Source organism: Lytechinus variegatus, chromosome 1 (assembly GCF_018143015.1).
Source record: "Lytechinus variegatus isolate NC3 chromosome 1, Lvar_3.0, whole genome shotgun sequence".
Taxonomy (NCBI): domain Eukaryota; kingdom Metazoa; phylum Echinodermata; class Echinoidea; order Temnopleuroida; family Toxopneustidae; genus Lytechinus; species Lytechinus variegatus.
In genome coordinates this window covers 87690099-87717765 of record NC_054740.1, presented here as the reverse complement: position 1 = coordinate 87717765, position 27667 = coordinate 87690099, and the positions used below count along the sequence as shown (strand labels likewise).

At 35.7% G+C, this 27667-nt stretch overlaps 1 protein-coding gene across 1 annotated transcript; it reads right to left on the bottom strand.

Annotated features, from left to right (window-relative positions):
- Nucleotides 1-86: 86 nt before the first annotated feature.
- Nucleotides 87-27667, bottom strand: LOC121426875 (phosphatidylinositol 4-kinase beta-like). The gene is made up of 14 exons (XM_041623281.1): nucleotides 27252-27667; nucleotides 22803-23552; nucleotides 22041-22158; nucleotides 14776-15038; nucleotides 14208-14374; nucleotides 13854-13944; nucleotides 13123-13262; nucleotides 12345-12581; nucleotides 7991-8155; nucleotides 6978-7160; nucleotides 6388-6653; nucleotides 5494-5626; nucleotides 4905-5022; nucleotides 87-4569 (listed from the first exon to the last, which is right to left on the bottom strand). The coding sequence occupies exons 2-14, from the start codon at nucleotides 23473-23475 to the stop codon at nucleotides 4382-4384; spliced, it is 2742 nt and encodes a 913-aa protein (XP_041479215.1). The 5' UTR covers nucleotides 23476-23552; nucleotides 27252-27667; the 3' UTR covers nucleotides 87-4381.

Sequence of the window (27667 nt, the reverse complement as noted above, 5' to 3'; positions counted from 1 at the left end):
TACATGTACTGTCAAATAGACATGAGGGAAAAGGGTTGCACAAATGACTTGATACTTAATTAAAAGTCTTTATGCAGTGAGCTATTATTATATCATTTTTATTATATTCATATTACATACATGTATTTATACAATAATTTGAAGACTAGATTTACAAAAGACATCAGAAGTGACCTTTGTACCTCTCATGATTATATCTATAATGATCATAAGTCACATACCTTTACACATTCAAACATACATGTACTTTGAACATTTCTTCAGGCAAATTCAAATGCTACATACCTTCAAAAAACATTTACTTTGAGCTGACAGAGTTTTACAATTCCAAAGATACATCAGTAGAATCATCCATATGATGCCAACTGATCATGAAACATCACTTTTCTAGGATTCATTTCTTATTCTTAATTGTGTTTACCAACAAATCATCAGGGATGCGACCCATTTAATGTGGCATTTATATCCACATTAAAATAAGGTTGTAACTAAAGTATGATTAATAATGAGATCTCTCATGACTAAGTCAATCCTGTGATCCAAAATATTTTCTTGTGCTATTTCTCCCTAAAGATAACACCTATTCCTGGGAATTTTAATGTTATGGAATGTATGATGGATAGGGGAGGATCAATATTTGACAACAACCTTCTTTTCATTTGCAATAGGATTATTATAGAGTTCATTATACAAAAATAAGGTGCTATCAAAAATTAGTCTGCTAACACAGACTCAAATATTACACTAGATAACAAATAATATGTCGGGGAGGAAACAAGACTCCAAACAAAATTTATGTTGAAGCAACCACAGTACAATCTAGTCTCACTACTTCAGACTTGGCATTATATTCTTTTCAAAAACCAAGGTCTGTGCATGCAGACTAACAAAATAAAAAAAAAGTAACAGACTCTGTAATCACAACATCTCCTGAATGAACACAAAACTTCAATGAAAAATCAAATTTGTAGTTGCATGCATAGTGCTCAGCTACTTCCAATTATCAACCAATCAAAGGTTTGAACTTTGTTACTAATTACAAATGTTTGTGTTCACTTTCAAACTTGATATACTTTGTGTTCTGTTCATTCACACAAGCATTGCAAATAATTCAATTGCAGAATAATAGCCCATTAATCAGGTTGTATTAATTTACACTATTTCTTACAGGATTGATTTCAAGTCTAAGAAAAAAGTTACTGAATGACTGCTAGTAGGGTCACAGGTAGTGAGAGCAAAATGCAAAGGTGATTTTGGTCATTCAAGAATACTTATAAAGAGGTTATTACAGATCACTTGTGACACACCACCTGTTTGAGGGCTATATTTCCACTTAATTATTAAGCAAATTATTCTAACTTTAATCAATACTGGATAATCTGCATCATCTTCTACTTAAACTATTGCATAGATAACACAATTACAAAGCAGATATAATCTAGTTTGTGCTATGTGTTGATAAATGTGCTAACACTAAACACATGCAGCTAAGAATGAAAACATAATTAAATACACAAATGAATTACAAGTACTCATCACATTAAACAATAAGTGTTGACCTCTCTGTCTTCGATCTACTTTTGAGGATAAACCATTCCATGAACACAGTCTAGTAAATATAGGTCTCGTTCTTTATTATAACTTGTTTTCTTTTCCTTCAAAATGTGGAATATAAGATAATATATAGTGACATATTTGAAGAGGCGTGTGATCGATTGTATTGGATCTTGTTAAAATGATGTGCTGATAATCAGGTGAAATGATGAATGTTACCAGTGTAAATAATTATGCATTGATATATAAGTAGGCCAGTACCAGTGACATGGCAGTCTGAGACATGATTTTAGAGGTGTAAGAAAAAAGAATCCTCACAAGGTCATTTTGCATGATGAAAAGATTGTTTTACACTGGACTTGGGCAAATGAAAATAATTACAATATTTCAGTACAGTTATGTGTTCTCACACCTGACATAATTATGACTGATGAAGAACAATTAAACTTATCAAGCTGGTGCAGATTAATCTGAATCCACTATAAGCACAACATCTTCGGTACAAACTTAAAGAATTAAATAGCTGACAAATACAGAAATAGTCTACTATAAATATCCTTGGCAAAGTTGGTAAGGTACATGTACATTACAAATTGATATAATGGTGATACTACTATAAAGAATAAGGGCTCTGCAATAATTATAATGACAAAAATAGAGGCTTTGGCAAGACGATTCTTTTAATCACAAATTCAAACAAAAGAAAATTAAATACAATCCACACATAAGCTACAGACATAAGTTGTAATTCAGATAAATAGTCCTATATTGTCACTTTTTGTTCAACTTTAATTCCATACAATATATTGGTATATATTGCTCTGCTCGGTATGACAACACTTTTATTTTACATTCATCTGATGTCATGAAAGATAGTGAAGGAGACAGAGGAGCTTGAAGAGGGAATACAAGAAGGGAAAGAGGGATATAGAGAGGGGTATGCCATCATGTATAATTTATACCCTGTGAAACACATGGAGAAAAACAATGAAGGCTTATTCCGAATGCCAGTTATACACACTTACGTTCATAAACTCTTTCAGATCAAAGATATTTCAAAGCACTTATCTGAGAACAGAAACAAGAAACATACATACGACTTCATCATGTGCCTAGTAACACATAATACACTAAGAAATGCAATGTCTTGCTATCACATTTGTCTACAAAATAGAAATATATCTGCTTGATTTGGAGCAATTATAATTACCACTGTTTTGTAATGTTGATTTCAATACAATTTCCTTCAGGACCAATACAGATCATTCCTAAAACCACAATGTACTCAGAAAAGTGATTATGAAATTTTTGTTTTGAGTTATGCTTTTTCTTACAGAAACACAGTAAGTATTCAAAATTAAATGTGTTAAGGTGGTACAAACATTTGCTAACAAGGCAGCCTTACATGTAGTGTTCCAAAATAAAACACAATTTTACAATTTTCCAAAGTTGCCATGAAGCAAACCTTGTTAGGATAGAGTGCTTCCCTCTCATTCTTTTCTAGCCCTAAAAGAGGGCAACTATATTCCACCATGAATACAAAATTTTAAAAAAAAAAACATTTATTTTTTTTAATAATCATTTTGTTCATTTTAGGGCTGTAAACTAACAACACATAAATAGCAGACATAGATTTTAGCTTCATGCGGCCTAATTAAACCACTGAAAGTGTAGTTTGGCCCTGTCGATTTCTTCATGAAATACCAGAATTATTAATTAATAAGCAGTGATCTTAACATGTAAAGCTGAATTGTTCCCCCATTTTAATAAGAGTACAAGAGAAAATAGGCTTGCAAAGGATGATCATCAACATCAAATTGGTCCATTTCCAAAGCTCATTTGAAAGTTGAAACAACGACAGCTGCTCTAACTTCATCTAGCCAATCAAACACAATCACAGTACATGCACATGAATCATTGACTTATCAGTTCACAAGCTTACCTTTCAAATTCATTCTTTGTCATTGATCCACATTTGAAATTCAATTTTTTCAAATCACTCTAAACTACAAACCACTCATCAATGACTTGGGCCATCTCATTAACGACTTGGGCCATTTACATTACTAATTCCTTCCTTTTCTTCAATTTGAAATCCATACGAAAAAGGTTCCTCTGAATAACTTACAAATGCCTCAGTAATATTTCCTCTTAAGCTGACATTTCATCTGATAAGCATTAGAGGAAAGAAATAATTGACTTTAACAACCTGAGATTCTAACCAGAATTCTGAAATCATCAAAGAATTGTACACACCAAAATTGCCAGATGTCTCATGGGCCTTCAATAGCAAACAGATTCTAACTTTGAAGGAGGAATTTTATTCCCCTACTCACAACCAACTATTCACATCTTGGACTGTTTCTTCTGTTAGATCCCACAAAGCTGATCAATTTCTGATGCTAGAAGAAGAAATATTTCCTTAGATGATGATTGGGTCCCAGAGAGCAGGTCAAAAAAAAATAGTGATTTTCACTCTTTATTATAATGCATAATTGCATCTGAATGGCTCAGAGCAGTTTGTCAGTGAAAATTACTGATAAGATACTTTATAAAACACTTTTGGGGAAGTCTTTTATTGTCTATCAGAATCATTACCGGATGTCAACACTCACAGTCCCTGTCTAACATGACACAAGGGCGGAAAAGCCCTTTTCTATCAAACAACTCACCTGGGTGAACATAGCTCATACACGCAATGAAGGACCGTCAAATAATTTTGGGGCAAAACATTTTAAACCCTTGGTAAAACCCCAGTGACTTGACCACTGCACCATGACACCTCTTGTCAGCTAGAAGCCCTCTAGTCTATTCCACTGAGATGGGTCTAGATGAATATACCATTGGTGAGGTATTGGAACCCATCATACAATCTGGTGGTGAGAGAATGCATACTGGACTCTACCATGTTCTGCACCCAAAGCTGAAGCTGCTCCTCTGTCAGGTTCATATGAAATCTTTCCTTCATGGCTTTCACTGTACTTGCACCCTGCTTGAAACAGGCCAGCTCAGATCCTGTACAGAAGAGAAACATTAAGCATATATTGGAGTTAAAGGGATTATAGATGCATTATTATCATCATCCTCATCATCGTAATCATCATTATCATAATCATCGTCATCCATCACCAATCATCATCGTCGTCATCATCACTACCATCGTCGTCATTGTCATCATCATCATCTCTATATCACTATCCATCATCATTACCAAAACATCATATTTCATCCTACTCCCCATTACCACCACAACCACCATCAATATTAACCCCATTACCATCATCAAATCTACCATCCCTTGACCTAAAATAATGTACATGTATATCAAGAAAAGAACATTGTTTCCTTACCTGTCATCACCTCAACCAGTTGAACTAGTTTGTCCATGTGTTTCCTTGCAGCTATTAATCCCTGTAACATCAGAATCTTGTAGTATTCAAACATGTCACTCCCAACACCACCCATTACCTGCATATAAACAAACAGAACAAGATCCAAACATTATGATCAACAGGTGCAATATCCAACTGTTCCCTTGGCCCCCAAAAGATGAATTATGTCTTCACTTTTCAGAATAAAGATAGATCCACTGATGTGATGAAATGACTTTTAAAACATATCTACCAAGCAACTTGATCAAAGACAACTATTTGTGTACTTTAAATAAATAATGCACATGAAATATAAGTATGATGAAAGCACCTAAAGAAATTTCAATATAATGTACATCAATTATTTCTCATAAAAAATTGTTTTTGAATACTGTGGTTGGAGAGCAAAAGGACATGGCATGGTGGTGACCTCCATCAACAGAATGATAGTGACTCTACCTTCACTTTATACATATGATTTGATAAAGCAAATAACAGATATCTATTCAAAATACTAAGAAAGATACTACTTTGATAAGAAATAAAATCTTTAAAGTTACATATTTACCTCTACAAATTCATGTGTGAGTTTGAAGTGGGATGCCTCAAAGCCAAGGTTCTTGGGTGAAGATGAGAGAATAAAACCAAAATCAATGTGGATTATATGACCTTCAGGATCTAGGAGGATGTTGCCGTTGTGCCTGTTATGAAATAAAACAAAAGCAAATTGACATATGAATAAATATATTACAGTTTATATTACTAAGTCTTCATTTACCATAATATAAAATTAATGAAGGCAAATAAGAATCAATAATAATAATACCAACATGCTTATATAGCGCATAGCACTGGCAAATGTGTCCATGTGTGCTCTTTGAAGAAGAAAGAAAAGGCAAGGAAAAGAGTGAACTGCTGGCAATCATGGCATTAACTCATTCAAAATTCTTTTAAAATAAGTATGTTTTCAAGGTGGATTTAAACTTGAGTGCAGAAAAATTCTTCACATATGATGGGGTGGTATCCCAAAGTGACGGAGCAGCATTGGCAAAGGATCATTCTCTATAAAACTTGGTCTGAAAACTAGGATCCTTCTGAGCTGATCTAATATCATGAGGTGGTACATACTTAGCATTAAATCAAATATTTTGGAGCTGTTGCATTAATGTTATTTTTGATCATCATGTTAATTTACAGCAGTTATAAGAGTGCCACACATATGTTTAAAAACATCCAAAGGCAACCTCAAGTTACATCAGATTCAATGTCTTAAAAATATGGTTTTCATTTTAACAGTGAAACTTTAAATATGAATATTATTGCTCATGGTATTCAGTGAAATGTTTCCTACTGTTGACCAACAATATCTAACTCAAGATAATAATAAGTTATTGTAGATTAATGTTAATGGGCATTATGGTCCCCCTCTCTGTAGAAATGCAATGCTATGATGTATCCTTACCTATCCTTGACTTGAACCAAGTAGCAGACCAAGCAGTACGCTGCAAGGCTCTGCACAAAGTTCTTCTGTGCAGTGAGGAAGTTCTCTGTGCTTGGTCCACCAAACTCTCGATGGAAGTACGTCAGGAGTGTACTCTTACTGTTCTTCTTCACCTGATGAAGGGAGATGGCATTGATGATAGGCTCAATCAAACCACTGTTGTTAGATGTCACCAGGATGTTGCAGGGACGTACCCACAGTGGAACATGCTCCTGTCTCCATATGTTCTGTGGGAAACAGATGACGATGCATTGCATTGATATCAGACATTGGTATGTAATGGAGCTAATTGCAATGAAACTGTATGATGAATTCAAGCACAGATTAAAAAAAAAACATACTGTTCTTTATTCAACAAATTATGTTTAAATTCGACATTCGTATGATGTACCACTATCATCCTTCATCATCACCATTACCACCATCATGATCATATCATGGTCATCACATCAAGGTCATCATCATCATCATCATTAATAGCATTAACATCATCGTCATCATCAACAACAACATTGACATCATCATCGTGACCATTATCAAAGAGCCTTTACCTGTAATTGTGTGATGAACTGGAATGAGAGAAGTTCCTGCCGTAGGTCATCGCCACACTTTACAATGACGGTAAGAAGGCGCCAGTTAGGCAAGTGTCCATACGGTGATGACTGTCTGATGCGTTTCTCTTTCTCATCCCATGGCTCTTTCAATGCTGAGGCTGAAGGGTCTTCTGGGTCATGCTGTACGGAGCCAAAAACACAGACCAACATTCAGTTTATATCAAGAAAATAATGTACAAGACATCAAAAAGTTACCTCCCCTGAAACCAGAAAAGGCTGAATATCTCAACAAAAGATATGGTCACCAGGGCATGTGTTTAGTCATAGCTAGGAAAAACACCTGTCTACCTGACAGAACACTGGTATTTTAGTTTTGCTTATTACTAGTCAGCAAATACCATTTTTTCCTGCTAGAATTGCTAGTTAAAATTATTTTTATTAGTAGGCTAGATTATTCAAACAGCTTGCTATATGGGCTCCCTCATCTCAATTCAGGCGTCCTAAGCGACTACAGAACACATGTGAATGGCTGAACTGTGGTCAACTTAGATTTTCCAGGATCATCCCTATCTTAAAAGATTTTGGCTTCTAGTTTTCCAACGAATATCTTTCCAGATTTTATTAATTGTATACAAGGCACCAATTCGCCAAGCCTCCAGTTATATTCGTGAAATTTTACAACGCAAAATTCACAGACACACTCACAACCAGCGCAGTTCTAACAATAATCTGCTCCTTCACATCCTCAGTTGTAATACAAAGATAACTCTTAATTATAGCACAGAAGAATAAATGTACATAGTTTCTGCACTATACAAATCAGTATATTATCATCATTATTTTCACAACCTGCTTCATAAAACTACAAGTGAATGAGTGCAACAAAATTAACACATGAAATGCTTTTGTTGCCCTTACAGTAGCTGGCTTACATGTCAGCCTTGATAATAACAATAGGTACCGCTATCACCCCCACCCACGATATGGAAAATATTTTTAATCTTCCTCACCTTGAATGTCGTTGAAGGCGTTGTCATGGATTCTGCAAGCCTTCTCCTAATATCACCAGCAGCGATATAAACTGGTTCCTTGCTGTCTGTACTAGTCACACTCTCATGTGAGAATTGAGATATTGTATCACTAGAGCTAGACTTTTTTGAGTAGCTTGAGTATTGCTATTAAAGAATAGAAACAGTGAACAGAAAAAGGGTAATCATAAACAAACATCTACAGAAAATAAATGATTACTTGCTTCATTAAAACTGATTGTTATTCACAGAAATCTGAAACAAGTTTATGGAGTACATATTACTACCCCGCCATAATTCCGCAATAATACACATGCAAGTTGCTTTGTAAAGCCAAATAGCATTTGGGGTCGAAAATCACATTTACAGTCAAAATAAAAAGATGTGAAATCTATCTATAAACAAGATATGATTACAAAACTTTTTTTTTGTCTGCTGAGAGTTAAAGAAAAAATATCATACTGGTAAGCACCGCATGCTGGATGACCTTTAAGAAATTATGCGCCCAGCACTCACCCTTACAAGACAGAGGCAGAAAAAAGGGAGGATTGATCAACTCAGTTCCAGTAGTTCTTTTTTTCATTCATATTATTTCATTTCCGTTGTTACACATTTAAAATGTTTGTTATTCACCACAGTATAATACCATTCCATATCTTTGAAGGGTTTTACTACTCATAAATAACTATTTGAAATGTACACAAATGTACAAGTCAAAATTTTGAGTCATATTCCACAATTGCTTGTCAAGGAATAATACATCCACTGTGCAAAGGGAGTTTGGTATATATGATGACTAGTTTCCCTTACTTGCAGGGGGGGGGGGTGGCAACTGCATTTCCTATACCCGGAATCCTGGAGGTGAACACATAATTTGAATGATAGGAAAGAATTCAGGAAGGATGCGAGTCATGTGTTATTGATTGCCAGGAAAATGGCAATTTAAGGAGGAATAACTCTCACACTAATCAGTCTAGCTATTAGTATGTGGAAATAACCCACAATACACTTGGAGATTGGGATTGAGTAGTAAGTGAAATATCCTTGAATGTATGACACTATCCTGTGCCTCACATATATCAATAATTTGACTACTTTGATTTCATTTTTATACATGTAGTTAGAAACATGACATTCCAGGGCTTTTTTTTTCATTATTTCCTTAAAGAGTATGCAGGTTCAACTACTGTTTTGGAAGCAGCAATCATTCTACAAGTTGTATTCTGGACATTTAAATTGGTCTATTGCAGTTTTCTATCTGAGCTTCCTTGACTTTTAAGAACCCAAAAATTTGATTCATTCGTATTCCATCCCCCTCCCCCACAAGTTTTTAAACATTTTTTGTATTCTCATAACATTGGGCAGGTAAATCCTACTACTCCTACCAGTGGATGTTAATATTGAATTGAATTTCTATATTGTAATGAAGAGGATGTGCTTAATCACTGTGCCATAACCAAGTGATCTCTTCAAAGAAATTCATCATGAGTTACAATCCACCTGTTGTTAGCTGTATTTTTTACCTTCTTGGACAGATGGCTTAAAAAAATCCTCTTGTTGCGAGTGAATGTACATGTAGCATTCTAGGCATCATACTCTATACAATTAAAGAACCATTGATATGTAATGCTATTGATTTATATATTATTTTTAAACTGAGAATCTTCTCTTTCCGATTCAGTCAATGAAAATTCACATCTTGCCAAATGCACACATGAGCCATGGAGCTAACAGAGAAGGAGAACCATCTTCCAATTCCTCTGTTAATCCTTTGTTATTGCTTCCTTCGGGCGAAGGAACGATATCTAACATCAATCGGCGAGCCGCCAGGCGAAAGTTAGAGAACACTTACATAACGCGATAAGCCCCCTCGTAAAATCTGAGGTCAGAGATTTTTTGAAGGACCCTGCGAGGCACCGCCGTAAAGAACGTTCTCCCACATAACTTCCCCCGAGCTCAGTTTTTTTTTCAAAATTGAAACACGACTTGCTGTTCTTCTAACATCCATCTCTTTGTACGGATTCCTGATGTACGTCTTTTATGTATGGTTGAACTTCTGAGATGATCCCCTTTGCATACATAACAAATACGTTGCAATCTGAATTGACTCAACAAAATTACGAACAGAGAAAGTTTGAGATTGGTCATTTTAAGTATGTCTGTCTTTCTTCCGTAGTTAAATCTTTTCCTAACCGTACCTGGTTTAGAAATTATAATACGGAGAAAAAGCATACTTTGAGCTTAATTTTGATGCAAAGATCATTAGTGAGGTTACAATGGAATTGATAATATAACGACGAATCTGCGGGGCATTTCTCTGGCGATTGTCGCATCGTGGAGTACCCTCCGGTGCCCCACGCACTCCTATTTGTGTAAGTTGAAAGTGAGTGTAATGAATGACGGGAGCCGTGCTCGCTCAGCTCTTGTCTCTGTATCGTTTTTGGAAAATAGCAGGGGCCGCGGAGCGAACAGATTTAATTTACAAACCAGTAAAAAGGAGAACAAAGTATAAAAATTGTTATTCTACATAATAAAGAACTTAAAAACAACATGTTTGGACCACAAAGAAGTATACCCAGTTCTATGTCAGGACGATTCATTTTAAGTTACAAAGTCATTTGGAAAAAATTACAAGCGAAGTTTTACAATTTTTAGGACAAAAATAATCATGATTTAAAAATATTATAGAGAACAAAATAAAAGATGATTACAACTATTGAATTCATATTTTTAGTTTAATCTAAAGAAAAAAAAGGCTTCCAAAATATAAAGTGTCCGGACACCTGACCCCCCCCCCCTCATTTCTAAAACATTCTATTTCTGTTCTAGATATATTTAGAAACACCGAATATCATGATTTTTGATAGATCATAAGATTTTTTGTTTAAGATTGTACTTTTTTCTTTCATATCCTTTTTTCTGGCATCATTCTATCCTTCCTCTTTGCCCCCTTTTTTTTATTCCATCCTATCTTTCTTTCCTGATCTTCTCTCTGTTCATTTTTTTTTCTTTCCTTGTTTGTCTTACTCTCCATCCTATTTTAAATTTCCTTTTTTCCTTCATTTTTTCTTTCCACTTTTCTTTGCTTCCTTCTCCCTTTTCTTTTCATTCTTTCTCGATCCTTCCATTATTTTCTTTTTTAAATTCTCTCCTTCATTTTTTCCTCCCTCTCTTTCATCCTTTCTTTCATTCTTTATTATATTTTTTCCTTCTAATTTGTGTCCTTTTTTCTTTATTTCCCTCCCTCCCTTCCTGTTTTTCTTCTTTCTTTCAAAGAATAAAGGAAGCATTTTTCTTTTATTCGTTCTTTCTTTCCTCATCCTTTTTTCTTGCTTCTTTTCTTTCTCTCCCTTATGTTCTCTTTCACACATCTTCCCTTCCTACTTTTCTTTTTCTTTCCTTCTTAATTTATTCATTTCAAATAATGACGGAAATGTTTTTTTCTTTTATTCTATCTTTCATCATTTTATTCTAACATTCCTTTTTGTCTTTATTTTTTCCTTCATTTTGTTTCTTTCTATCCGTTCTCAATTCAACTCTTTTCTTTCGCCTTTCCATTCCCTCCTTCATTCTTTCGTTCACCCCCCCACCTTCCAATTCTGTAATTTTTTTCCCCAAGTCGAACACCGTGTAGCCTCCTTTGTTGATCTTTTTTTAAGACCTGGCTCGGTCGATCCGCTCATGCAGCGTACTTTGTCGGTTGTCCCGTATTTCTTTTTGTGAAATCTGGTCAGGCCTGCATTCAGCTGGTTCGAAAACCAGATTTTCGTCTTCGAAATCACGACGTTCGAAATCGTGAGCTGCCATGTTTGCATATAATTCGTGAAGCCGATGTGAAATGCATTATGGGTGAAACCACTACTGCGCAAGCGCAAACTCGAGCTGTTGATCGCGTCGATCAACTTTCCTTATCTGATTTACGAGCGGCCTCTGTAATGCGCCGTGAGGGACCCTGCTGAGAGGGGATTAGCGGTGCCGCGCATGGGGCAAAGCGTTTGAGTCAGATCTCCTTCTGTTAATAGCTCTATGCATGAGCCAAGTTTGAGGTTGATCCCTCCAATATAATGAAAACAAGAATAGTTCAATGCATGTAATGTCAGGTAATCACCATATCATCACCCCTATATAGATGGTCCATTGGACCATGCTTGAAGTTGACCAATCAAACGGTTCTTAAGTTATAGCCAGAACGAAAACAGGACAGACATAAAGTCTACATAATCCTAACATGGTAGGGGAGAAATATATGTAACCTGTCTACATAACGGATTATCAACTTTGTAAAGATGATTACGATCCAGAATTCTGAATATTGTATTGTTTGGGAGAATCTTACCTGGAGTATATCATCATCCTCCTGTGACCAGCAATCATGATCAGAATCATTCATGTGATAGACTGGATACATTGTCGGTGGTGTATGAGTAGCTGGAGCAGATTCACCATTAAAATACCTGCTGAGGTTCTCTTCTGACTTGGTAAATCGCAAGGTGTTTTCTAGAATCTTTGCTGGAAGGGGTGATGTGTGCTTGTTCTCACAGTCTAACACCTCAACGTAGATGAGATAAGGAGCCTGGCATGATAATAAATGCAAAGACTTACATTATCAAAACTTTTATTCAATATTTTTGTTTTGTTTTTGTTTTTTGGTTTTGTGCGGCAACAGCCACAAACATAATTGGAAAATTTTGTGGTGTTGGATTTCGATTGCAAGACCTTACATTAACTGAAACATAGCAAGTCAATGAGGTGATTCAATAAGTCAATTGGCTTTGGATAAAGCTAAGTATGGGCAATGAACATTTTTTCCTATTTTAATCAAAATCAATCCAATACAGTCAAACTCTCATGCATTGCCAGAAAAACTATAATCATATTTGAGAACTTAATACATATTCCAGTCCTGAGTAAAATCATGTAAACACTATAACCAGCATTACAAAACAATGTGCTCAAGAAAAATCATGAACTCCTACCAGCCCAAGGTTATCAAATTTTGTGTGAGAACAGCAGGTATTTCCTTAGCGTAGGTTAGACAGGGAATTTTGTTCAAGGAAAGGGTTAAAATAGTCTGGGGTTAAGAATTAAAAATAGGGTATAAGAGTGATACTCACTTTGTCTTTCGAGTTGAGGACTACCCCAGCAGTGTGTGGAATGCGGACGACATGGTGATTCTTTGAGGCAGTTGAGGGAACCCAGATCCTAGCTGGGAGATTCAAGTTTAACTTCTGAAGCTCAGAAAATAATTGAGTCGCTGTACAAATAAAAAAAATAAAAAAGGAGATACCCATGAGTAAAAGATGGTGGGAACCATTATTAGAGCAATGCACAATATAGTTTGTTTCATTGCACCTTATAATGGATGGATGAAATGACAAAGACAGGTCACTTGCTCCATTGTATTTGTTTTTCATTTAAACATTTTAGCCTATAAAAATCATATCCAAGCATCCAAACGTAGTAAATTCTCATTACTCTCATATCCCCATTTCATTGATCAGGGGGGTGTTTCACAAAGATTTAAGTATGACTTAGAGTCGCACTTAAATGTCTAGTTGCGCGCAGTATGAAAGGCATGACAGCATTGGTCAGATCATGCCAAGAGGACGCGCACTACTGCGTACTGATCAATAAGATCGCGCGTTGCATATCATGTACGCGTCGACATTTAAGTGCGACCTAAGTCATACTTAAATCTTTGTGAAACACCCCCCAGGACTTAAAAATACAAAATACTGTTTTAAAAGTGAACTTAAGTGCACAATTATGTGTTTAGTGCGATGTACATATTCAATATTTCATTATTTTCACTTGAGTCAAACTTAATGATTTGTTGTGAACTTACTTCTAAGCTCTCTTGTAGGTAGACCCTGTAGTTTCTTACCAATACCCATCAAAACCTTGAGAAATTCTAACATTGGTGCAAGTCTTGGGGCCTGAAATGTTCAAATAATTTAAAAACAAGGGGGAAAAATACAAGAAACATACATCAAGACAATTTCTGTTTTAACACATATTATAATGAAATGCTTTAAAGACAACAATAACCTGCAGTGTTCTTACAAGAATTTTTTTTATTAACAATAAAAATGAAATGGTATCATAAAACAAAGCTTGGAAAATAAACATTTAACACGTAAATATTCTCAGTATGAATGAATGACTAATATCGAACAACAATGCAAAGAAATCTTGGTACCTGACACTGGCAATCCATTACTGCCTGAGGGCGCCCTGTCAATTCATTTAGTTTATTTTCAGAGCTGTCAAAGCAGGTACACTGGCTGTCAAAGGCACGACCAGAGGTAAGGTCTCCAAGACGTCTGTCTCCTTGCCGCAATGCTCCTACTATATCTGGTGTGATTGCTATTAAGAATGAGAGGGGAAAAACAGACTTTACACAAAACTGTTGAATTATACCCCAAAGGGAAATGGTTACTGTTAAGAATTAGAAACAGAAGGTAACTTTGAACATTTGACACTGAAGACCTCTTGATGAGCTAGGGTGACACAAGCTAGAATTACACAGTCAGAAGAGGCTTTTATCTGACAGAATAAAATTGATGAATGCAAAACAACCATCTTGTAATTTTCAAGCTCATATAACACTTTGATGTTCATTATGCACTGCTGATTTTAAGCACTAATACCGGTACATGTCAGGGTATGCCTCACTTTTAGTGCAATTCTACAATTAATGTTTGTGAATGATAGAATAATTGATTTATAATACATGAACTACTTTGTTGAGTTTTAATTTTGCCTACTTGCAGTGGCATCTGATCTGGATCTTGAATGTGTTCTCTTCGGGGAAACCATCGATGTTGGACTGTGAAGATCCATAGGAGGCAACTGAGATGCCGTTGATGAAAGTGATTCACGCTTCACCTTTGGCCGAAGCTCCTCAGAGAGAATCTGCTTTCGAAGCTTAGCTCCTCGAGACTGCTTGCGGGATGGAAAGTTCAAGTCTGGCATGTAGGCTTCCAACATCCATACTAAATGCAAGGAGAAGTCTATGCTTGATTTGCACCTGAAATAACAGAAATAAAGATCAATGATGGTTTTATCAACATCATGTCTGTGTGTAACGAATGTTCTTCAGCGAATCAAGGTTTATCTTTAAAAGGCAGGGGATGAGGAGGTAGGATGCAAAAAATCTCACATCACATCTAATTTTCAAGACAAATCCAGAATATAGATCTAAAAATCAACCTAATTGGAATAATACTTTTGAAAATTACAACCGGGGAAGTGTTAGTGAGAACAGCCATGTACAATGTCATCATACGTGTACTATGTTCTGATGAAACAGCAAAGAAGGAAATTTTCACAAATGCAAAAAAAAAGCAAAATTTCCATGACAATGTTAATTAAAGGGTACTCCAGGCTGAAAATGATATGATTTGAACACATACAGAAATATCACACAAACAAACGTGTACTGAAAATGTATGCATTACTGTATCTTCATGAATATTGCAACTAATTTCATAAGGGAGCTTTATCATTCACACATGTATGAAAAATGAAACAATTATGACTCCATGTAATAACACAAGAAAAAGAAAGTGGGGATGTCACATCATCAGCCCATCTACATGTAGTGAATATTCAAGACAACATGCTGTTTTTACTCTATATTGCTTAACTAAAATTCAATAACTTCATTGTTAATAATCCTATTTTGATGAAATTTTCAGCATTTTGCTCTGTGAATTTTACTCAATATTTCAAGCCCCAGAGTATCCGTTTAAGGTACTTAAGAGCAAGTATTACAACCCCTAGAAACATGAAAGAAGAAGAAGACTGAGTCTGAGCTGAATAATTTGAAAATTCAATGAAAATAATAAGGACTGATAGGGAGGAAGTTCAAGAAACTTTTGGCAATCTGCATATTTATGTGAGCCTACATGAGTTCCTGTACAACCATAGTTTCATACAATACACACAGGAAGGATGTTTGATGCTCTATATTTACAATTCATCACATGACTTTCATTCTGTATAGTAGTTCAGGCCTTCAGGCCCCCCCCCAAAAAAAAAAGTTGAGTAGTTGACAGTCAACTGGACAATTGTACAAATAGACAAATTGAATTGGAATCAGAAGTACACAAATCATTTACATGTACATGTAATAACAGCCACAATATCTATATCTGTGAGACTCCCATAGGCCGACAAATGAAAAACATAGACCAATTACCAGTTTGGGTGATGGTTTTTATTTAGTTAATTCTGATTGGGGGTTTCACTTTTAAGGGGAAGTTCATTCCCCTAAAAAATAATAATCTAAGAGGAATAAGAAAAGACATTTGAATACTTGATATGACATTGCCTCACTGTAAAATACAGTACAATAAATCCATTATTAAACATAAAATACATGTAATTGTAATGCATGTAAATCCCATCACTTTATTTCTGATCTCTTTAAGATGAAATTGTGAGTTTGTTGCCCATTTAAACTAAACTTTTTTAAAACTGTTTATTTTAGGTTGGATGCTTTCAATGAAAAGAGAAAACATACATAACAATGATGTTCAATCTGTACATGTGCAAGGCATTAATACAACCACACAACATAGAACAATTAATGTGACATCCCACATTTACATACATGTACTCTAATCAATTCCCCTTTGAATTGCATTGGTAAAGTGCATAGTTATATTGACCCAGCTGATTTGAAAAGCAAATATTACAATTGCCACGCAGACAATACTACAATACAATGACAGTATGAATGAGTTATCTTCATAGTCAGAATGGTAAAATTAACTACAGTGAGCAGTTAAAGTAATTTCTAGTTAGGCCTATATCTACATGTACATGTACAACAACATGTACATTATTGTATACCTAAACAGGGGGAATTTCATGTGATTATTTGTAAAGTAGGCCTACATACTCAACCCTCTGAACTATTTTGCATTTAGTATGTCTAACAGTTCACTCACAAGTAGGCTTAATTATTTTATTTCAAAAGAATTACCAGGTCTATTAAAAGAGAAGGGACATGTACATCATACATGTACATGTACCACTAACTAAACATGCACATTGTGATAAAATGTATTGCATGCAACTAACACCCACACATTTTATACCAAACTTTTGATTGAATTCTACGCCAGTGAGTCATAATGAGCTTTGGAGCTTGCTATAGTTGTGAATTACCAATTGTAATTTGTCACAATGCCTCAATCAGAACTTCTGCTTGCTTGTCTACAGGTGCAAGCATTTTTCACCTGGACCAACTGATCCACATGCAAAGCTGCACACCGCATGTACCCTGTACTATGTGTAGACAATAAATTTTGATTTACACATATGTGCACCTTTGGTTATTTCTGTAATATTTATTGTTTGAAATAAAATAAATTCATTTTCAATTTTCAATATTTCTTTTTATTGGCAACATGTATTTCATCATTTTCATGATTAATTGATAATGTTTTTTAATGTTGAAAATCACTAGTCCATGATGCTGAGCTTTTACTTGATTTCTAAAGGCCCTATGTAGTATACTTTTGTACATGTATATTATTCTTTTCGGGGGGGGTATGGGGTATTTTTTTTCCTCAGATTTTCAATTCAATTCAATTCATTTTTCATCAATAAAATCATTTATTTCTTTATATTTTGTTTGTTTATTTCATCAATCTCATCATATTTATCTTCATTTTAGTTTTTTATACTTGTTTTTAATTTCAATTGTTTAAGATTTAATATGTATATTTATTTATTTATTATCTATTCTTTGATTTTTTTGTTTATTAATTCCATTTATCATTTATTTTCTTCATTTTTTTTTTTGGGGGGGGGGGCAATTTGAAAATATGAAGGTGGCTTCATAAAGACACATGTATAGACCCATGCATGCCCTACAAAATCATTGTTAAAAGTCTTATTTATATTCATACCAATTTGGATTAAGACAATTCAAATGGATATAAAATGAGCTTGACATATACCACAAGACCATGGATTAAAGGAGCGAATGAGTGACCTTGAACACTGTTGCCTTGGACTTGTACATGTGCAATGTTTGGGATCGTTTTTTCCTTCCTTATGCTACAACAGTAAAAGGGTTCAGTCCCATTTGTATCCATGGATGTATCAGTAGACCTACATATAATTCCCATACACCTACATGTATTCATGACTTGATTTCTTTCTGCACTGCATTGGACAAATAAATGCAATCATGTACATGTAGACATGTGTACGTATGCATTACAATCTCTACAATACAGGTTAAAATCATTGATGCAGTTTACATGTATGACCCATCCATGCTCTCTGGAAATGGTCTCCATTCATAGACTACAGTACATTGTACTAAAATGGGGAGGGGGTGGATCAACAGGAAGCTTTCTCATTGACTGTGGTTTAAACCAGGTAATAAATTCCTTGCTCTATCTGGCATTAAAGGGTTCGGTCAAGCAAGGTCAAAATATAGAGTACATGCAGGCTACAAAATTAAAAATGGTCAACAACCTACAATTAATTGCTGACTTCTGGAATACAACATCAATAGCAAAACAAACCTGTGATGTGTGAGGCACATGTAAACCCTCTAGCAAATCATCATTTTGTTAGTAAGGCCAAGTAAAAAAATAAAGTACAGTACATGTACATGTAGTTGATCGTCCAGGTTTTTCGAGAGCAGTGATGAAGGAGGTCCTTACTATTTGCTATCTTACTATTTTTTAAAAAACAAGGAGACATTTTCTCGGCCCGTTTTTTTACATGATCAGTGATGCCGGAGGTCTTTACTTACTATTTAGTAGGGGTTTTTTTTGCTGTTTTTTAATCAAATGATTGTCAGGCTCGATTAACGTGATCGATAAATGCTCAATATAAATAATAAGTGAGTAGAACCATATATATGCATGTATAAAAAATATATATAATTCCATATTAAATATTCAATTAATTGGAAATCTATGGAAAATGCATTATGTCATAAAAATTCATTGATGTATTACTGATCACTGATGTATACTGGTAGTGGTACTGTATTATTGTATAACAAATATTCATGTATTAAAAGTGAATGAAGATACTGCACATACATGTAAATAATGCAATATCAGTGTCTTTCTGCTAAATGCTAAATCATAACATACAATGTGCACATGTACATTTCTTTTAGAGTGCTTTGGACTTTTAAGGGTCAATAATATGAATTACATGTGAAGTGCAGTGGCCCCCTTGCCACTACTGCACTTTAAAAAAATGTAAAATATGAATTGTGAGTTAATTGGTATCAGTGGTCCGCTCTCACTATATTTCATAAATTTTTACAATCATCAGGCTCCCAATCAAAACAGAACTTTCCTAACTTCCTGAAAAGTTATATCCACTATAAAACATGTTTTCATTTCATATCATCCACACTCCAGTGTGGGTATATTAAATATATATAATTTGAAACAGTAACATGTAATACATGAATGTCATGTACATGTTGTAAACACAGGGAATTAACCAAAACTCGTGTGATCAGTCATGCATGATGTGACAGATCAATTTCATTTTACTCAAATTATACTTCTCTTCTACCAAGGGATTTTTTTTTAAATCATAGGGGAACTAATTTTGTTATATTATCAATTATCAACCTCAAAATATAAACTGCGTATGTATCTTTCAAAATTATCAATTCATGACTAATGTTGCAAACCTACAATATCCATTCCTTAAGCCATTATACATTAATCAATCTTCCTGTAATCTCAATTCAGGGAATAATTTCCCGGTATCGCATCACAATTTGCTCCACACTTTTGAAAGACTGCTATGCATAATGTCTTTTGTATAGCATATTTTTACATAGGACTGTACATTACTTTAATAGTTGAGAGCTTTTCTCTTATGACCAAAAATGCAATATTCAAATTTGTAAAGTAAAATTATTCCCTGCAATTATTAGAAACAATGGAAATAATGCCTGGATCTACATGCACATGTACATGGACAGAGTAGGCCTATATGTACATGTATGCATTCAATGAATGAATTTTGTGAGAATAGCAATGTTACAAATGGATTTGATTCAAATGTTGGAAAAACAACGACAAAACCTGGAAACCTAACGAAACTGGCACAGATGCCATAGGGGCAAACAAGCCATTAGATGTACATGTAGTTGTACATTTTCATATTCACCAGCTGAATGTCTGAAAGCTGACCAACATGTTTTGAAGGCTTACACATGTACATGAACTTTAAATTATTATCTCTTGAACAGACTCTGATACGACTTCCTTTTCCCTAGACAATATCTAGTTCTGTAACATGAGTATCGTCTGTAGTACAAGTTGTAAATGTATCACTAATTTGAGGTGGACTATAAACATGGAAAGATGTCAATCAAAATACATACATAGATACAATACATCACACAAATACATATACCAAAGAACTTTAAAATGTGGGAGGAGGGGGCTGACAAAGGTCACTCATGTTGAGTTGTTGACCTATCAAGACCCATCCCCAATGCCAAAATATCCATGATAATAACCAAGACAAATCACAATCGCTAAGACAAAATAAAACACAAATAATAAAGGGAAGGGAGAGCAAAAATATGAGTAAGTAGGTAAAGATTTTAATCAAAATTGAAAGAAAGGAGTGTGGGGAGTGTTTGAGATCATCAGATAAAGAACTCCAGATAATTTTGGTCCGACATAATGAATAATGTTATGTCAGATCGCGAAGCCTGGCGTACCATTATTGATTCATTCTCGGATGAGTCTGATCTGTTGTGTATATGTAGTGTTCACTGTATACACATATTTGAGATATGGGTCTTATGGGATAAAGAGATCAATTGCTGGTTCGAAAATGAAAAACAACAAAAACCACCGTTATGCTTTTCACACTGCACTTTTTTTCCTTAACCCAGGAAATTGGTGGGGCTAGGGGGGGGGGTCTTAGCCCCATCAATTTCCCAGGGTTAAGCTTAGCCCACTTTGTTTTCACACTACATTTTTAGCAAAGTGGGCTAGCACGGAAAATAGTACAGTACTGTCTGGCCCTGCAAAAAACCAGGATTAGCCGGCTTATCGTGGTGCTAGCACCACAATTGCAATGCTAAGAGATGCAGTGTGAAAACGAAACAAGGCTAAGGAAAGTGGGCCTAAGCATTAGCCAATCACAGAAGTCGAATTGCACGTTAATCACGCTCTGTATAGTAAAATCATCAATATTCATGAGCTGAGGGATAGTCCGGGGTTAAGGCATTAACCGGCTGAGCAGAGAGTATGGGGTTAAGAAAGACAGTGTGAATCGAAAAATTGATATAATGGGGTTAAGGATAGTCCGCGGTTAAAGGGGAATCCAGCCTTGTTTTGTTGGGAAGGAGAAAATAAATTAAACAGAATGGTGAAAGTTTGAAAGAAATCGGACAAGCAATAAGGAAGTTAGAGCTGCTTTAAAATTGAGATCACTATGCAGATTTCAAATTGGCAACTGGGTAAGTAAATTATGACAAGGGGCAAGGACAACTTTCCCATAGGCCATGTACATGTACTTTATTATCAGGGATTTGTGGTTTTCTCCTAAGTACCAATTCCCCTTGGGCAGTAATCTAAATATAACCCAGGTAGTATATTGTTTTATGTCCTCATGAAAGAAAAAAATAATTTGAAATAAAAACTTTTGGGAAAAATGAAATTTTAGCCGTAATGTGTATTGGAGTCCATGGAAGAGTAGTCCTTGCCTTACATCACTATGACATCACATATGCGGCCAATTTGAAGTCTCCATGGGTACAGTGATTACCAATATTTACAACTTTTAATAATTCATAACTTTCTTTTTGTTTGTCCAATATTGTTCAAACTTTCACCTATCACCTTGTCTCATTTTTCTTTTCCTTACAAAAACAAGTTTTTATTTGGGTTGGATTCCCCTTTAAGGATAGTATGGGGTTAAGGAAATGCAGTGTGAAAAGCATATAAAAGTACTATTTCTACCGCTGCTCCTCCTACTTCTACTCGCAACAAAACATATACTGACTTACCTATGTGTAAGATATGGGCGAATGACATCTGCTAAATCTGGTATGTGGGTGAAAATATTGAGAACCTGAGGCAGGTAGAAATCAAAATCATCCTCATCTAGACTGAACAGCTTATTGCCTGAAAATGAAAATTAAAAATCAAACAGTAAACAACTAATAAAACATACATGGAATCAAAAGAAAGAAAAAAAATCCTCTACAGTGCATTTCATCTCTACTATGGGCCTACATACATGAAAATTAGTAAGTGTATTGTGAAAATATAAAGAAGGCACATGTACACGTACATGTACGTACAGTAAATCCTACACTCAATTTTTTTCTAAATGAATAAATCCATAATGATGATGAGCCTGAATATTGAGACCAGTGAGGGATATCATAACATCTTTAATCAATGATACATATCTTTCAGTGTGAAGTGTAGGCAAACATTTCAAATGAAAGGAAAATCTGATACCTGGACTCTGTTGTTACAGTAGGGCAAAATTATAAAAAAGAAAGAATGAAGAATCTGCTGTACATAAGTATTCTTTCAGTTACATGTACCGTACCGGTAAGCTCCAATACCCAATTAAACTTTTAAATATTTCCTCAATTTACAACATTTGTATGCAAAGTTAAATGCTGCCAATGTTCTTGTTAACAACTCAATGAACTCATTCATAAATAGTGAACTTTATACTGAACTGTATTTCTTATGATTCCTGTACTTTATAATCATTGCCCAAATTATAAAAATGCAAGGCATGATAGTCTTACCAATGTATGATTGGACTCCTGGCTCCTTAGACTTGTACAAGTGTGTTATGGCAATTGAAGCATCAAGATGCTTTGACTCAAAGAGTCGTAATAGCAGAGATTCTTTGGGAGGTGGGAGTTTATCTTTTAAGACCACTTTATGTCTAGGATCATTTTCAGTTCTGTTTTCATCCTCTTCCCTTATGACACAATCCCTTGGAGGCAAGCCAAGGCTCAAGCTCAGTTCACGACTTTTCCGCCTTTCTGGCATTTTAACAGAGTCTGATACAAATTCCCCATTGGTAATACATCTGACATCAGTACTGCTGGGAGGGGATTCCCCATTGTTTCTATTGCCTCTGAGCAAGTGGTGATCAGGGTAGTTTTGACAGATGGGGGAATTTTTTCCTTCGTCCGATGAGCTACTTGTGGAGGGGTCACCATTTTCTTTCCTCTTAGAAATAAGATGGTCTGGGGAAGATTGCACTTGTAAACCATCATGGTTCATGTCTCCATTAACTGCAACTTGAAGAGTATGGCATTTTGTTTGTCTATGATCCAAGACTTTGGAGAGCTTGGATGGTGATCCATGCTTCTCAGATGACAGGTGATGCTCCATGCCATTCGGCAAGACACAGTCTCCAGCTCCTGGCCTTTGATTGGCCACTTCATCAATTTTCTCCATGGTTATCATTACTGTGCCATGTAAGGGATATATCACTATCACATAAACAAATCACCTCACAATCACAGGCCCTTTAAGACTGTTACCTGTATAAAGAAATAAATGGTAAAAAAATGCATTGAAGGCTTCTTGTATGAGTCAGATAGAAAAAAAATAGACTTGTAAAAAAATAATGATATCATTCAAATCATTATATAAAAAAGCTCTGCATGACATTTAAATTGACTGTATCTCTATGGCAGGGCAATATTAAAGCTTTATCAATCTTTACATGGAAAAGGCTGAACATGATCACATCTGAAGAGATAAACAGAATAAAATATAAAATATCAAAAAGTTAGGTGAATATTTTATTTAAGACAGAAAACATGAAAATAGCTATTAGTCCGGGTTTTAATTGAGCAAGGTGCCACAGGAGAGGAGAAATTTTCATATAGTGCTTCTAAACCAATTTTTTACGCTGAATATGAATATATGAGGTAACCAGGCTGTATCCTGAAATTTACCCATGAGGACCATGCTTTTTTTCAAAATGGCTGCCAAATTTTTAGAACATTTGAATTTTCGTACATAGATTTTGACATATACATCCAATTGCCACAAAATTAGTGTCATATGACAGACAAATAAATTTCCTACAATTTGGTACCATTTATAGGGGATAAGTAGGTCATTTGGCCAAGATTTTAAGTAGAAAACTGCATTTTTTGTCATTTTTTCCCAAAAATTGAAAATTTTGCAAATACATTATTTTACATACATGTAATTCTAAGAAAAATGAATCAATTACCTTGCAATGTTACAGAAAACTTTATTGATATACTATTATCATGTGGATGAAATTCCAACTCTGTATCATTGTTCTTAGCAAATTTATAAGGTATCAAACTTGAATACTTCAATTTCAGAAATTTCGCTTTTTGTATGCATTTCAATAGACTAATACGTATGACATGTATATTGTATAGTTAACCCTTTGAACCCGATAGGCCGGAATACCGGCGTGTCGTATGTGCGGTAACACACGGTGTAATACGCGGTAACACACGGTGTAATACGCGGCGAGTCATGTGCTTACTGTGGGGAAGCAACTGATATATCTGACTTTGGTAAAAACAGTGATTTTGAGCCCAAAACAGACACTAAAGTTGATATTTCTGTTTGTAGACTAGGTCTACGGGAAGGTAAACAACTCCAGTCGGCTCGGTCCGGGTACTAGCGGGGGAAGATGCCCTTGGGTCTCATATCATGGGAATCTGTGAATGTGGTCAATATGTGCAAATAATTCAGGGTAAAGGTCACCACCGCCCCTAATAATTTAGGGTTCAAAGGGTTAAAAATTAAATGCAATTATCTCTGCTCGTTACTCACTTGGATAGTTAAGAGTAGGCTTTTCTCTATCAACTACATAAAACAAAATATTGGTACATCAAGGCCTAACACTCTCATGGGGTGGGGGTATCGAAGCCCCCCCCCCCCCCCCCGGCCATATCATGTTGTTGTAATGTATATCGCCTATTTGTAGGAAAGAATCACAGTTTTTTGGAGCACCCATTGAAGCAAAAACTGGCATTTCTACTAAACAGTACAGCCACTTTGATTGCTTTGAAACCACTTGGAGAGGAAAGAGTAGGCTTTGTTCTACCAGCTACATCCAAAGAAGTGGCACATCGAAGCCTACCCCTTTCCAATGGGGTGGGGGGCTTTTGCTTAATATTGCATATTTATTCGAAAATTCACAATTTTGGACCCAACATTGAGGCCAAAGAGCGTTTGTGCTTTGTTGTACACCCCATTTTATTGATTTGAAACCACTTAGGAAAGAGTAGAGTTTGTTCTACCAGCTACATAAATAAGCACTGGCAAATCGAACCCTAGCCTCTCTCAGGGGCTGTCTAAGTCACCCCCCCCCCTTCTATATTGCCGATTTATTGGATATTTCACCATTTTGAATCACCCATTGAAGCAAAAGCGCGTTCCTGCTAAATAGTACAGACAATTTTATTTTCTTGCAATGACTTGGAGAAGAAAAAGTAGGCTTTGCTCTATCAGCTACATATAAAGAAGTGTTGGCAAATCAAAGCCTATCTCCTTCAGGCGGCTGTAGAAGTTACCCCACTAATTTTATGTATTTGGCTATTTGTTAAAAAGTCACCATTTGGAGCCCCCATTGAAGCAAAAAGGTGTCTCTAGTTCTGCCATTTTTATTGCCTTAAAACCACTTAGAGAGGAAAGAATAGGCTTTGCTCTATCAGCTACTGTACATAATTTTGTGCTGGCAAGTAAAAGCCTACCCTTTGTGGGGCTGTCGAAATCAGCCCCCTCACCCCTTTGCGTTATTGCCTATTTATTGGAAGTTCACCATTTTTGAGCCCAAATTGAGGTAAAAAGTCATCTCTGATATATAGTTCTGCCACTTTTACTGCCTTGAAACCAATTAAGGAGGAAATGATATGCTTTGCTCTATACAGAAGTGCTGGCACATTGAAGCTTACCTATCTGTGCAGTTGTCAAATCACCCCACCCCTCTTGCATTATTGCCTAATTATTTGAAAATTCACAATTTTGAGCCCCCATTGATGATATGCACTTCTGCTGTATAAAACATCCAATTTCTCTTTCTTGAAACCACTTGGAGAGGAAAGAGTAGGTTCCCCTTTTTCAGCTATATATAACAAAATGCTGCCATATCAAAGCCTGACCCACTTCAAGGGACTATACATGTTCCGGTAGATGTTACCCCACCTTTTTTACGATTTTTGCTAATTCATTGGAACTCACCATTTATTTTGGAGCCCCCATTGAGGAAAAAAACATGTTTCTGGTATATAATAGAGCCAAGTTTTATATGTAGCCGTTAGAGGAAAGCCTACTCTTTCCTCTCCAAGTAGTTTCAAGGGTGGTAATAGTGGCAGAACTATCTATCAGAACCCCCTTTTACCTCAATGGGGGCTCCAAAATGGTGAATTTTCCAATAAGCAATAATGAAAAAAGCGGTGGGGTGATTTCAACAGCCCTCTGATGGGATAGGCTTTTAATTGCAAGTATGTCTTTATATGTAGTCAGTTAGTCACCATCCTTACAGACATATTTACCAGTCGCTATATATCACGATTTGTGCCAATGCTTTGCGCTTGTTGATGTGCGTGCATTCGGAACTTGTCGCTCGCATTGATTGGCCAGGATAATTTTATCGAAAATTTAATCGGAAAGTCTTGACATAAGCACAACACGTTGAACGTAGAGGGCAGCAACACACGGCAGCCATTTTTTCCTCTCCGGCAGAAATTTAAAAAAATAAGGAATAAATCATTCTTAACGTATATTTTCGAAATTTTCTTGCAATGTTTATATAATCAAAAGAAAGATTAGAGTCTACGAAAATAGTGGGTCTTCGTTCAAGATAATACAGAATTTTAAAAAATGTAGGCCTAGACAAAACTGGTCCAACGAATTGGGATAAATGATTACACATGCAGGCTCGCAGTAGTAGTAGCACACTAGTCAGTGGGATGATAGTAACATGTCAGAAATTGTTAAATAAATCCCCAGAAACGATGGTTATTCCTGTCTACCTCTGCCAATACACGGACGAGTCCTGCCTGGGTCTTTAACTTCCAGACTAGAATTGGAAATGTATTATTTTCTTGAAGAAAAAAAAAAAAGTCCAGACACCCTATCAATCATGCCTATGCCTATGGTACCATCCTGACCATTGGGAAGTTTAGAAATCAAACTTAAGTTACATTAATATTATTTAATTTAGCAACAGTTGGAACACTCACTCGAGTCAGACTCTCCATCACCAGTCTCACTCTCAGGATCAGCTCCGTTTGTCGGCCGTTTTCACCCGTAATTAATGAGCACATCGTCACCTCAGCTAAGTGCAGTGAGTGTCAGTTACATGTAGCTAGAGAAAGAGAAACTCAAACTGAGTCATGTCACTCAGAATTGTCAAATTTTTCCTCACTCAGGCTCAGCTCACTGATCGGGCTTCATTCCGTTCACACGCCAGTAGGTCACAGCTAAGTAGATCTAGTATAAGATCTGAAAGTTAGATTCTAGGCCTATGTTAAATCGGGAAGAGTTTCTTTGGTTTGCGATCAGCAGCCTTTTTTAACTCCGCAGAGTCGCTTGCCTACGACGTGATTGAATACCGCCATCTTTCCCACAGTACCGTACACTTGTAAATACAGCGCAC